This window comes from Apus apus, chromosome 3 (assembly GCF_020740795.1).
Source record: "Apus apus isolate bApuApu2 chromosome 3, bApuApu2.pri.cur, whole genome shotgun sequence".
In the NCBI taxonomy this organism is placed as follows: domain Eukaryota; kingdom Metazoa; phylum Chordata; class Aves; order Apodiformes; family Apodidae; genus Apus; species Apus apus.
The window spans coordinates 55,911,972-55,926,816 of NC_067284.1; the positions used below are offsets into that span (position 1 = coordinate 55,911,972).

The following is a 14,845-nucleotide window of genomic DNA, read 5'->3' on the forward strand; positions in this document are numbered from 1 at the left end:
GAAAGCTGCATTTGCTGCTGACAAGGAAGAGCTTTGTCAACTAGCTGTAGGCAGAAGCCTTCCTTTAAGCTCACTGTGCCTGTCATTTGGTTTCCTGGCTCTGACTGTACTCCTGTCAGTCAGACACACACTGATCCCAATCCTATGTCAGAATGGAGGTGGTGGAAGCTCCCACCAAGCATGGGAGCTCCCACCAAATTTAACTGAGCTCCAGCAGTCTGATCATTCATACATTCAGAAATGCCCAGCTTCTGTGTTTGGCACAAACATTTAATAGCAGAATTCAAAATTCAGTATGTTCCATTTTAGTCTAATGTGGAAAATTAGTACAGGTGGTAAACTAATTGTACAACAACATGTTAAAAAAAGTTTATTTTACATTATATACATTAGGGGAACATATTTCAAAGCATTACCAATCACAACAATAATGCAGGCCATAAATCACTTTAAATTTAGTTTGGTTTTAGTGTATATTATCACAATAAAATATAAAGAACATATACAAAAAAGGAGTCAAATGTGTGCAGTTTGCTAAAACTTGGCATTTACATACTCCATTGGAAAACAGCAATCAAAAATACTTCTGATCAAACTAAGTTCCTGTGATGCGTAGTAACCATTGTATTGTATGAATGAGGTAGTAACTAAATTATTTTGGCCATGTGTTAACATACTAAATCAAAAGAAGTGTGAAAATTGTTATAAGGCCAAAAAAAGTCAAAATGGCAACATCTTTGAGCCATTTCCACAATGTAGAATGTTGCTCCTTTTCACTGTGATGTGAAACTATTTAGTAAGACAAACAGTAATACTCATTTTTATAATTGTATACACTATTAATACAAACACCTATTGTAGTGTTACAGCCAGGTACCACTATTCTGGAACTGACACCCATCCAGAAAGTATTGTTTTCCAAGTAGTAATCATATGGAGAGTTTTAATTAAATATAAAAATACAGGTGTCTAACTGGTTTGTTTCACAAAGAAAAACTACCCATGTAAACTAAAATAAGGAACTTTGAAGCCCAAGTCATATCCACAAAGTCACAGCTTACCTTTGTGACTGAATACATCACATCTCAATATGTTGTGCAAACATGAACACCAGTGTGTTGCATCAAAATGAAAACAAGATTGTAATCTGATTACAGCCTTGATTACAATTTCTAAAACTTAAGAAGTATTTGTATTAGTAAATTACATATAATAAAATACAACAGTGTTGTTAAATGTACTATATTTGTTGCTAGCATCCCACTTTATAATAAACACGAGAAGTCCTTAAAATAGTACCCCAATTTCAGTTGCATCCTCAGTGCCTTTTACATCTGTACAGGTAAGAAGATACTTGTACTTAACAGGAGGACCACTATCTACAGATAAAGTCAGTGTAGGTCTTCAGCAAGAAGTTTCACTGAAAAATACTGCATATGTACAAAGATTACATAACAGTAAATTAAGCACATCTGTGGTTTCATAATGCTTATGTGTCCATACCACAAACAATTCTCATCTTCATCTCATGCCACAATAAAATACAGAGTAACTGAAGTTGGGTTACTGCAGCTTTTGTGCAATTTTAGCCAGCCAGGAATGCTGCAGCAGCAGGAGTGTTCTCTTCTCATGGTGAGCTTCCTGCCACCAGTTCTCAGTAACTGTTCTCATGCCCTGCTAGGATATATAAATTGCTGTTGGCTGTTGGGTTATCTGTCGGCCTACTCTCCAGCACTACAACCCTAAAAGGAAAATAAAACAGCCACAATGTCAAGTTAGACTTCAATTAAAAATATCCCTGAATTTAACTGTAAATCTTTTTTCCTGGGATTCACCTGACCAGTGGTTATTTCTGTTTCCTTGGACGCCCCTAGTTCAAAAGCCAAGCGAAGCTCAGCCTCAAAGCTAGCCTGGAATCTTGTCCAAGCAAGGTCTCCAAGGATCTCCCCACAGCCTCTCTGGGCTCCTACTGCAGTGTTCAGTCACCCTCACCACGATGTTTTCCCCTCTTCTATCCAGCTGTAACTTCCCTTGCTGAAATGTATTCCTGTTGCCTCTCATCCTTTCAGTAGGGGCTTTTGGAGAGGGTCTGTCAATCCTCTACTGCCTGGGCTTGTAGCTCCCCAGAGCTTTGCAAAGCTAACCCATTAACCAAGCTCCAGTTCTGGAAGTTGTTAGTCTGCCCTTTGCCACCAGACATGACAGAAGACCAAAGCTGTGTCTTCTGTGACCATTTTCTAGTTCTTCCCTGAGCACATGTAACTTAATATACAGAAACTTCCTTTAGCTCTGACAGTCCCAGAGACAGAGACTTGAAGGCAGAGAGAGTCAAGGAAAAGGACTGCTATGTGCAAAATCTCCTCTCTTACTCTTTTCTTGCCACCCACTTTTGGCCAGCATTGGAGACAGGAGATTGAGTTAGCTGGACCTACACTATGACTGTAAAGACCACAAGGGATGTCTCCTCGATCAGACCTTTCTCTTCAAAAGACAGAAATCAGCAGTCACAATTATGTTTCACAAATCATTTGAGATTTTTTTAATCAGTCAAGAACTGCTAAAATGAATATTCATTATGGAATTCTCCTTTTCCACAACAACCTGAGGTGAAGGTAGATTGTGGGAAATTCAAATTCATCTATTCTGTGTTCACCCAAGGAGAGGTTGCTCGTCTCAAAACTATCTCTCAGAAAACCTACCCTCTGCTCAATGTGCTCCACAGAGGGAATGAGGCATTCCCTGCTCACCAGAAGAAAGCAACACAAAAACTCTTATCAGACTTTTATCAGGTTTTTGGCTTCTCAGAATTCCAGTTGCTATGAACTGCATAGGAAATGACGTGTTACTGGCAAAAAGTTTCACAGCTCAAGCACAAAATATGGCAGAGCTGCAAGCAAAATGGTATCTGAAGAAGAAACTGGAATTAGTGATTATTGCAGTGCAAAGTCTTTCAACATTGTCTCAGACTTGGGAGACTATCTGTGCAAACCAGAAATAGATGGAACTGTATTTGGGGAAGACGATGTTATTCTTCTGAAGCAATGATTTGCAAGGTCATACTCCATCGTGAAGTCACACTTGTTTTTTAATTGAGCTGTGCTGTCTCTCAACAACCAAGAGAAATGACGTTAATAAAGCTGAGCTCCATGCACACCTCACTAGAACAGAGAGAGTGAAAAACCCTCAAGTCTGAGATGAGGGTTACACCTATCCATTACTACAAACCTATCAGATATTACTGCACATAAGGCAGCACCCTCAACCCCCAGCCAGCAAAAATTACTGGTAGCTAGTCAGTAAAGCCACAGCACCACTTGACTGCTGCTGATGTTACAAGTAATTACAGGGCTGTGGACTGAGCTTGTAGAAACAAAGAAAGTCCTTGGTTGATATGAAGCTTTTTTGGTAGTTCTAAGTTCATAGGATCATAGAAAGGTTTGGGATGGAAGAGACCTTAAAGATCATGTAGTTCCAACCCCGCTGTCATGGGCAGGGACACCTCCCACTAGACCAGGTTGCTCAAAGTCCCATCCAACCTGGCCTGGAACACTTCCAGGGGTGGGGCTTCCACAACTTCCCTGGGCAACCTGTGCCAGTGTCTCACCACCCTCACAGTGAAGAATTTCTTCCTGATGTCTAACCTAAATCTCCCCTCTTTCAGCTTGAAACCATCCCCCCTCATCCCATTACTCCCCGCCCTTGCCAAAAGCCCCTCCCCAGCTTTCCTGTAGCCCCTTCAGGCACTGGAAGGCTACCATGAGATCTCCCCGGAGCCTTCCCTTCTCCAGGCTGAACAACCCCAACTCTCTCAGCCTATCTCCAGAGCAGAGGTGTTCCAGCCATCAGATCATCTCCATGGTCTCCTCTAGACTCTGCAGTAGCTCCATACCACAAGAGCATATGCTTGTCGCAGAAGGAATTCTCAAAAGACAATTAAAAACCCATCTTTGCACTTTAAGAGAATACATTACTGGTAAAGCTGTCACATCAGCATTCACTCCCCAGAAGACAAAACAGCTGCTGTTTTGTGGCTGTCACAGAAGTACAAAGTTTGACTGAAGGGCAAAGAAAGTAGAGGAAGTCAGAAACACTCCTAAAATAGCAAGGGTTCAAACTTGGCAAGCTGATACCTGACGGGTCAGACAGACACGGTGTTACTGTCCTGCAAAGCTGATGCCAAATAACAACTATGCTGAAAATTATCAAAATCTCTTACAAGACCTGAGCTGCTGTGTTGAGAGGACAACTGGAAGATTTCTTTTCTACAGGTCAAAGTGAGATATTTCAGTTTCTTAAGTATTTTTTGCATTTATTTCAAGTATAAATTCTTCATGAGCTACAGAAGCAGAGCATCTGAAAGTAAACATTTTACCAAGTTAAACAAAAGAATTACAGCAGAAAAGGGAAGATACTCCTGGAGATTGTGACTTCAGCCAAATAGAAGCTTGCTAGCATGGCTCAGTACTTCTGGAAGCCCACAAAACACTTTTAGAGTAAAATTTTTCTCTATTTCTTTTTTTGGAGAAAGAGAAGTAAACTTTAATGGCTAAAAGGTAGCCATGTACATGAATGGGACACACATTATTCTTCTGTTTTAGCATGACATGTTCATTACTTTTCCTACCTGTCAGATCCCAGAAGCCTGAATATCCTTGTATTATCAGAAATTTCTTGTGTGATCTAGACAATAAAAATAAGACAAGTATTTACATGTTGAGTAGACAAGTGGTTTTACTTGTTTTTAAAATCAACCTAGAGAAAATAATTGACTGATTGATGTTACCAGTTTACTGCTGATTTATATCAGTTAGAAAATTTAGCCCAACTGTCACTTTTAAATAAGATCTAAAAGTTTTCTGTAATTCCTGCCACATCATGTGAATACCTCTGGAAGAAACTGCAAACACAACAGCAGGGCTCAGCACTGCCCAGCATCTGAGCTACCAGTGCAATTCTCTTTACAGTCACAACTGAAATCTATACCTGCAGGGTGCAATTTGTCTCAGTCTAGAGTAGCTATCAAAAATGGGTCAGGTAAATCACACACAAATACATTTTGCTGAAATTCTGCATCATAGTAAAGATGCGTCAAGTCCATATTCTGAAAACCTTAACAGTGAAACAATCTAATTTCTGGCATTTATGTCCATTGTCAAAAGAAAACCTGGCATTATGACATTTCAGACTAGTGCTATAGAGCCTTGTTTAGTGCAGGTGAATTGTACTTCTGTGATACACCTTTATGATTACATGAATACCAAAGAAAACATCATGTTAATCAATAAAGCCAATGAAACCCCACTGCATACTCCAAAGGATATCAAGTCACACCGTCAATAGGCAGCATGGTTTACAAAGCTCCTTTTCAACACAGCCACATTGCATATACTTGAGTAAAGAAGAGATTCTTCTCTCTTTCCCAGATCCTAGTAGCATTAGCTGACTCAGTGAATTCACTGCTGGCACAGAGAACTTGCAAGACCATTTTAATTAGCAACAAAGTTCCCCACTTTAGTAAAAAAACTACTTCCTGCTTGTTGTGGGGCTGAGTCTGCACAATCTTGGCCCTAATTTCGAGCATCTTGTCTCAGAATTCGCCATTTAATTCTTCCCATTCAATCAAACCACTGCAGAAGGTCACAGTTGTAAAAGGAAGCAACTTTTTAAGCAGTTCAAATCATCCCCAACTAGACCAACTGATCTTAGATCAAGGAATCAGAACAAATATGGTCTTCAAAGACAAATGTGCTGCAAACTTAGATTGGTCAGGTTTTTGCCTTGTGTAACTGCTTCCTGCATACTACATAGTACTAAATTCCCCAAAAGTCAAGATCTAAGCCTGGTAATGCAGGCTTTTCATATTACAGATAAAATGGAGTTGTTTTTTTCCTAATAGCTGTGGCTAGTAGGTCAGCAAGGAGACATATGGAACTTAAAAAAGGCCTGAGAGCTTAGATATGTTCTAAAGAGAAAACGGTTAGGGTGGCTTTCCTTCTGACAACAGCTCAGGTTTGTCTTCTGCTCTTCACTTACGTGCTGACTTTGGATTGACAATAAATGAAGCAAGATGACTGCTCCTTATGCTTTACATAAACATATAGCATCCACTTGATGGGAGGACTCTGGAGCACATTCTCTAGCAACTGGATCAGAGCTACTGAGTAATCCACTGAGCCTTGCAGAATGCTGCTAGCAGGAGTCTGGAATTGGAGAAGTGCCTAGTGGCATCATCTCCTCCTCACGGTCTGTGCTAACAGCAGGGTGCTGCAGCTCACCAGTGTGAGTTCTTGGGAGAAGGACTAGGGATCAAACATGCACAAATAACACAAGAAACATTTGCAGGCTTAAAAATAAGTAGCAGTCTGACTTTTGGTCCAACCTCCCACAAAGAGTAGGCTTACTGTCAGCACAGATTAGGTCAGCTGTGGCTTTGTACAAATAAATGTACAAATTGTATAACACGGTGGAGTATCTAAGCTGGGCATGATGTGATTGTATGTGTACCTTAAAATACCATTAGTCATAATGAGCTCAATTTCTCAGCCAATGCAACACTGGCGAAACAACTGGTGAAAACAGCAGTCATTCTTTAATAAACAAATTAAAAGACATTAAAATCCTACAAAGCACAGCATTTCCACCAACAAATAGATGCACAAAGTTTGCAGCAAGAAAAAAAAAAGGCCCAGTCTCTTGTTCCTTTCTGCTTTGTATGGTACACTTGACAGGGGCTCTTTATAGCTTCATTAATTAGTTTGCAGCTTATGAAACACACTTAGAATGAGGCTCCAGCTTTCCAGGTTTATTAACCTAGGAAGTTGCTGTTTGGTTTTTTTTCAGATCACAGTATTATGCATTTATCCTATGCTTGGCTTATCTTAGAAGCTTAGAGTTTGATGCAAAAGTACTCACCTCATTTGATCTAAAACTCCTTCCTTGCATGCCATGTTTCCAGAATGCTAACACACTGTCTTGTAGACACACTGGTAACAAAGAACACTGGAATCAGTCTTGAGGCAGAATGTCAACTTACGTTTTTCAAGCCAGAAGTGTCTGACTGCAATTTTGAAATTTGTGCATGTATATTCCATTGCATCATGCTCACCCATACGGACTGCAAAATGCCTCACAGGATTTGCTGAACCTGCCTCAAAAGCAGCTGCATTGATATATTTATTTGTCTGTTTAATGAACAGGGTTTAAAAATATTCCCACCCAACCAGGGAAAGTTCTAAAACCCTCCTCTTGTCTAGTCCTAACACATCCTTTCCTTTGAACCGGAATGCCCCTACCTCCATTCTAATACTAGCAAAAAATATATATTGCATCTTAGCAGAAAAATGTGGCCTTTCACTTTCCCAATAACTACTGGCTAATATGGTCCTTCTGCAATAGCAATGCAAAGGTTTACAGAAACCTCTGCTTCTCAGCCCTTCCCTTTGTCTCAGATAGTTACAGACACCTGCCTTTGAACCCTTGGAAAGGACAGGGGACTACGGCCTTCCTCAAAGAGAGGGCAAGTGTGTAGGTTCCCAGAAAGAATCCATCCCAGCTGCACCCAGCATCCTGCCTCTGGGCAGGTATGCAGAAAAGAGTAGAGCTCTCTGGAGACACTATCAGGCCAAAACAGGACACTGGTAGCTTGTTTATTATGACAAGCACAGAGGACTACAGCACATGCAGAGGTCCCACAGTAAGCAGTTTCAAGTACACATACTCGTTCCTTCTCCCCATTCCTAACCAACAGGAACCAGAGTGTTTTTCATGACAATGTTCTTTGTCTTCTTCTCTGTGAGACAGTGTTTTAAGTGCCTGAAATTTTAAAGCTTCTCCCCAGAAGTAAATTCCCTCCAGCTCCTTATTCTTGTTTGTTCCCACTGTTCCTGTTCTTCTGGTGCTGCCCTCCAATTGTGTACAAATCCTTCCTTATCCTTTCAGAAGCACATGATGCAATCCAGGTACATAATCACTGGGAAATTGTCAAAAGAAAGGTATTTTGTCCTTGTTTCACAAATCTAGTTCATTCAGAAGAAAACAAAATTTACATAAAGTGTGACACATCATATAATTTAATGTTTGAGCTGCTTTATGAAAGTGGATTTTGTGAACACACATGCAGAATGAGTTAGCCATGAGTGATTCATAGAGTTTATGTAGGTTGTGTTAATGTATTCCTTCAGTGGCTGAAGGTCTCCATCATATTCCAAAGACATTTTGCCTAATCAGGGAAGACTCCAAGGTTATGACTTCATTCCAATTCTTCCTAATAAAGCAGGCTACACAGTGTGCTGAACCTCTTACTGAGCCTTCTCCCACGAAGTAAAATACATGAGATAGTGTTTCAAATGCCAAAGACTTGGTAATTAAGATCTCTAATCCTGTACTGTGACAGTAAGCGAGTTAATCATAGGATATCTTGAGTTGGAAAGACCCATGAGGATTATCATGTCCTGCTCCTCACAGGACTGCCTAAAACTAAAGAATCGAATTAAGTGCATTGTCCAGACACTCCTTGAACTCCAACAGGCTTGGTGCTGTGACCACTTCTGTTGGGACCCTGTCCTAGTGACTGAGTACCTTTTAAGTAAAGAACCTTTTCCTAATGTGGAGTCTGAACTTCCCCTGACACAGCTCGTGTCCTATCACTGGTCACCAGAAAGAGGAGATCAGCACCTCCCCTTCCACTGCCCCCCTTGAGGAAGTTGTAGGCTGTGATGAGGTCACCCCTCAGCCTTCTCTTCTCCTAGCTGAACAAGCCAAGTGACCTCAGCTGCTCCCCTTAAGTTTTGCCCTGGAGATCTTTCACTGTCTTGGTGATCATCTCCTCTGGAGACCCTCCAGTAGTTGGATGCCCTTGTACTGAGGTGCCCAAAACTGCACACAGTACTTTAGGAGGGACCACAGTGCAGTATGGAGTGGGACAATCATCTCCCTGACTGGTGAATTGCGCTGTGCTTGATGCATCCCAGGACTGCCACGGCACACTGCTGACTCATATTCAGCTTGCCATCAACCCAAATCCCCAGATCTCTTTCTACAGGACTGCCTTCCAGCCTCTCATCCCCCAGTTTGTATTTATAAACAGGATTACCTTGTCCCAGGTGCAAAATCTGCTACTTGTTCTTGTTGAATTTCATATGGTTGGTAACTACCTGGCTCTCTAGTCTATCCAGATGTTCAATATTAATAATGAAATCCAACTTACCTATTGATTCAATTTGAAAATCAAACGTGAGCTCCGATGACAGTTTGCGGCTGGATTTTAACCTCCCTTGCAGATTCACTATTTTTATGCAGCCTAAACAATAAATAGGATATGTCAACTAAGAATTAATCTTCAGTATAAGACCTAATTTGAAGAAAGACACTATGCATGTATATGCATACATATCTATTTAGTTGATACTAAAACTTACAATCCAGACACACCAAAATAGTATCTCTCTCCAGCTGTGTTACATGTACCACACTTGTCTCTGTAGTGTCTATAAGAAAACAAACAGTGTTAGTCCATAACAAATTACCATGAAATTTGAAATGGAAGTTCTAGAGATTGAGACCATTTAATGGGTTAGGTGTGCTCTTATCTACTTAAAATAACCATCTTACCAGTGACATTTCTCTTCCCTTAGAGAGGCATGGCCACTTATCCAACATGTTGACTGTGACAGGAAAACTGAAGCTGTAGTAATAAAGTATGGACTTAATCCAGCCTTTTCTGAGCCATGTCACAAAAGTAAACTTGTGTATATTGTTCTCCTTCTATTTTATGTTGGTGTCTGACACTGTTTTTTGCTGATGCAAAAAAAGGCAGATACATAAGGTTGCCCACAGTAAACCTGAACACTGTTTCATTCCATTTTTCTTCTGCCTTTATTTCTAAATCTTGCTAGGGACTTCAATATTAGTACTTAATTCTTGCTGCTGTTTTCAGACTTTCCATCGCCAGATCTTCCAAAAATAGGGGATTATTTCCTTCTCTAAACTCCTAAAAGAAGGATAACTCTTTTTCCAGGTTACAGCTGCAGCAGTCTCCATCACAGCAAACAGGAGGATCTGACCCACAAGTGATTAGTGGACACATCAACTCAAAGAGAAGTGTAGTTTTGGTTCATTTGTTTGTTAACATTAAAATGACAAAAAAAATAGCTCTTACTAAGTCAGCAATACTGCGAGGAATTCTGCAGGCATACTTTCATACAGAAAAGGGAAACTCATTAAATCTATTAGAAATGAGAATTTGGAGCATGTTACCTAAAATACAAAAGCAGCTTTCAGTTAAATAATAAAATCCATGGTCCTGTTGAGAAGCAAAAAACTCCTCAAGGATAACAGCAGAATTGTGCTCCTTGAGATGGTGCCTCCATCTCTTTTTTGCTGTCTTGGAAGGTATACATGTGTGATCTGAAAGAATTTCTAATGCATGATCTTAACCAAAGGTGGACAGAGCCATGGTGAAAGCATGCAATGGAAGGACTGGAGGACAAACATCTGTGCAACCACCTCACGCCAAGCAGAAGCATGCACTGCACTGGCTGAAGTTAACAGAAGGATGGCAACAGGAGAACCCCCTGCAGTAAGTCTCCACCAGGTGATTTTTCTTTTAAAGGTCTTCATCAGACATTTACAAAAAAGAGTAAAACCATGAAAACTAGTATTTGATGGAAGCTATGTGACCATATGGTACACGCTTTCCCCATTAAAAAATATACTGAGAAATCTGTTTCACTGTGTTATTGCTCTCCTGCCAGCAGGGGAGAGGAATTAACCAATACAACATGAGGGTTTAAATTAGAGTCAAACATTATCAGGAGAAAATAAAAACATACACACAACATGAAAACATACAAATGATCCAAGGAAGCTGAAGAAGTATTTTTGGAAGGTACAATGCAATGTTACATTTTCCACATAAAAAGACAGGAACCAAGAAGGGATTACTCTTCTTGCATTTACACACTGATGCAGACAATACAGAGAAGAGAATGACAACAGGACACTATGGGTCGAAGAATTTCTCCTTAGCATGCTATTTTAATGGACCCTACTGAAGTCACAGTTACTTAAATAGATGTATGAGTTTGAAAACAAAATGCATAAAATGCTTAATTGGCCATCCACTAATCGTTTTTTTTTTCGTAACTATGCTTTAAACTATGTCAAAATCTGACATTTCTCAGCAGCAGGAAAGTCAGTAGGCACCTTCCTAGTGGAAACTGTTCTTCTTAGTGGATTCCATGGTACATAATGAGCTGGACACACATATATGCCAGCACAGGGCTATGTATACTGTATATATTTGCTGTGGATGAACAAGGGCTCTATTCCTGGTAATAACAAAGCTATTTATTGCTTGTAAACCTGCAAACTATGATGGGAGTCAGCTCACCACTGCTATCTAGGTTTAAGGGGGAGCCCCGCCACTCTGGAAAAGTAATTCTTGGCACAATTCCTTCTTAAAGAGAATTTCTACTGTTGCTCGGATGGTGGCCTCCTCACTCATAGGGCCCAGAGCAGTGACAGTTACATGGTTTCCTGCTAACAGTGGTCCTAATCCCTTTCACTTTCCATAAACTCGAGAAGAACAGAAATGTGCTCTCTCTCAGCAGTAGATTGATAACACCATTTCTAACCACACTCGCTTACTGCAGGACAGCCAAACCATACCTACAGTGATGTTGCAAGAAACTGCTCAGAACGCAAGTCTATTAAAGTCTATTCAACAACAGAAGTCATGCTGCCAGGGTAGAGCACAGAACAGTGCAGTCAGGAATATTCAAGTAAAGCCTGATTTATGGAAATGCAAGAAAACACAACTCCATCCCCTGCTGAACCCAAAATCTCAAGAAATCAAATCAGTTCAAGAAGTAGAAACATCAAAAAAGGGCATGTACAAGCTGAGACCCCTTTAAACAGAGAACTTAAAATGATCACTTAGCCTTAATACTTTAACCATTAGTGCCCTCAGAGGAAACTACCCTTCTAGTGCTTCAGCCACAACGAAAAAGCAAGGAACATTTCTGAATGCAATTACAACAGCACACAAACCTGTTTCTGTAAACCATGAAGAGGTAGAATTTGGGTTGACAGTCTCAAACTTCACCACCTGGTTGAAGTCTCTTCCTCTACTGACACCAACACAAACTAAGGGGAATTCCTGCTCAGGGACTACCAGCATTTCAAACAATCTCAGTGGACAAGGTACAGGAAAATCTATGTGCTAGATTAAGAAAGAAAAATAGATATTAGAATGGAAACAAATTCAGTCTAAGTTGCTATTAGCTATTTAAGCTGTATGGTAAATGTGATTACATATATTTTGTAACATTCAGTTTACTTCTTCAGATAACAGTAATTGATAGATACAAGAAGCCTGAGTTAAGAAGCTTAAGAGAGTCTTCATGCAGATTCAGTTAAAATAGGATAATGTGTCTTTCATCATATGGGTCCTGTGCAGCTGCCCACAGATTACAAGACTGCTCTACCTGTTATTGCTCTCCCTGGCTATGGAGTCTCTAAGCATTGTTTTCCAGGCTAATGAAGTTATAGCAGCTGTCCCTCTACAAGTATGAGTCCACCTTAGTGCCATCTCTTCAGATGGTGCCCCATGGGGAGATAACAAGCATTTCTGGGCACCTCCAGTGTCACAAATTATAGAATAAGTGGCCACCTTCTCTCTGGTATGGGAACAAGCCTGCTGTTAACCCATGTCATCAACCTGTCAGACAGAGTTTTTCTACTGTGCAACTAAAAGGCAATGCTCAGGAAGAGAAGGGCTTTTGCTCTGTAACTGAAGTGCACCCCAAAACCAAGAACATTCCTAAAAATATTTTGAGCCAGTTAGTACTTATTACACATTTAAATAGCTATTTTCAACATAATTTAACAGAAAACAAGAGTAAAGTCTTAATAACTCAAGAAATGGCTTAATCTTAACAAGTCATGCAAGATAAATAGAACTGAACACAAGAGTATTTCACTTATCGTAATATATTACCTTGATTAACATGAATTTTTGCATTGGCTCAACCCATTCTAACAAAACAATGCTAGACTGTAGTGCTCCACAAAGGTACTTGTGGCCAGTGTAGGGATTCCTCACTGCCAAAAAAGGAGAGGTAAAGTACATTAGTGTACTAAGCAAATACAAACTATAAACAATTTCCAACTAAGGAACAGTCAATAAACCTTAGGTGTATCCACCACCACTCTAATCTTTTATATAAGTAAGTTGCTGAAAAGTCAATATCCAAGCTATGAAAATGGTGAGAGTAAGGATGTTGGAGCAGGGGCTGCTCTTCCACTGGACAAGAACAGCTAGGAGCTAGTGCCAAATAAGCTGTAATACACATGACTCTCACAAGTTCTGTGATATGTTTCACCTCTCCAACTCAAAATAAAGTTTATTGTTGTTTGTTTGTTTTTATTAGACTGGTAGGTGTGTTTTGATATTTTAGATAGCCTCAAAAAAATAGTTGGTTGCATACACATTTTAAGTAACTTCCTCCACCATGTTGGTTTGCCTAAGCTATTTCCAAATCATCATGAGACACTGGTTAAAGAATGGCTTTTTCTATGACACACATTTATCCATCGGGCACTAAACAGTCACTGTCACTTGAGTGAAGGCTCAAATAACTGAAAATAGTCCTTGCTTTTTATCATCCAATATTGGTAAATGGAACTTGTACTAGTAAATTAGACTACTTAAGGCTGATAGTAGTTTATTTAAGTCACTCCACCCACAGAGATTAGGTCCTCCCTAAGGGCTGGTTTATATTTTACATGCATTCTGCTTCTCTGCATTTTCTGAAAATAGTCCTTATATGTACAGAGCAATATGGAAAAGATTTCACTGCTTAAAGGCAAGGACTAACCTGAAAAAGTTCACTGTCTGTAAATGCACAGTTTCATAATAATGACAAAAGTCTGTCCTCCCTTTACCTCCTAAACATGACTCAGTAATCTTAATACTGCCACCATTTGTAATTGATTATTGGCATTTATTCTGCAGATCTTTACTTACCAACACAACACTTCTGACACCATTTAGTGTCAGGAATTTTTGTAGACACTGCAAACTTCCTACAAGATATAAATACAGAATTATTGATCAACTAAAACAATTTAACTAATTTGCTTTTTAGAGTTGTTGGTCGGAAAATTATATATCACACACACACACACACCCCCATCACCCCTGAAAAACAAAACAATATATTTATTTGATATGCTTAGAACACACACGGTGATCCCTCTGCTAGCACTGAGATGCTGCTCAGTTATGCAGCATTATGAACGCAGTTAGAAGTCAGGAATGGAGAGAAATAGGTACCTCAGTACCTTTAAGAATCATTTACCACTATGCCTTGCTATGTAACTACTTGTATTTATTTATACAATGCCTGGATAATCCCAGGTACTCCCCAGGATGATGTTTATTTGTAACGCTGTGACTTACTGCATCTTGTGCTGGATACTACACAGACAACATGAAGTCCACTCTTGTCCCAAGGACACTGTAGTTCTAAGGCAAGACATGTGAACCAAAGGAGTGTGGAAAATGAGGGCATACTGCATAGCTTGTTAGGCTACAGTCCTTGCAAACTAACAACTTAAGTTTTGAAAAACTTTTCACAGACAGCACAGCATGCCTTTCAAGAAAATCTGAAGGAGGCAGCTTTGCAAGATCTTTTCTCATGTGCAGGGGACAGTCCTTGAGAAATGAAACAATTACTTGAAAATTTATCAGGTAAGCCAGGAAAGATGCTTCTAAACAGACTAGAAGACAACAGACAGTATGGAGGCTGGCCACAGTAGCCTTACAGTAAAAATAACTAATTTG

At 39.9% G+C, this 14,845-nt stretch overlaps 1 protein-coding gene across 7 annotated transcripts in view; it reads right to left on the reverse strand.

Moving 5' to 3' along the window:
- Positions 1-344: 344 nt before the first annotated feature.
- The window catches only part of MAP4K3 (mitogen-activated protein kinase kinase kinase kinase 3), an 83,408-nt gene continuing 68,907 nt past the window's right edge, over positions 345-14,845 (reverse strand). For all 7 annotated transcript variants that reach the window (XM_051613219.1, XM_051613218.1, XM_051613217.1 and 4 more), the window contains 8 exons: positions 14,027-14,085; positions 12,998-13,101; positions 12,049-12,220; positions 9,417-9,485; positions 9,206-9,298; positions 6,913-6,983; positions 4,625-4,680; positions 345-1,742 (listed from right to left, as the gene is read on the reverse strand). In XM_051613219.1, the coding sequence (XP_051469179.1) occupies positions 1,655-1,742; positions 4,625-4,680; positions 6,913-6,983; positions 9,206-9,298; positions 9,417-9,485; positions 12,049-12,220; positions 12,998-13,101; positions 14,027-14,085 (712 nt within the window). In that variant the 3' untranslated portion in view covers positions 345-1,654. The remainder of the gene's footprint in view (positions 1,743-4,624; positions 4,681-6,912; positions 6,984-9,205; positions 9,299-9,416; positions 9,486-12,048; positions 12,221-12,997; positions 13,102-14,026; positions 14,086-14,845) is intronic.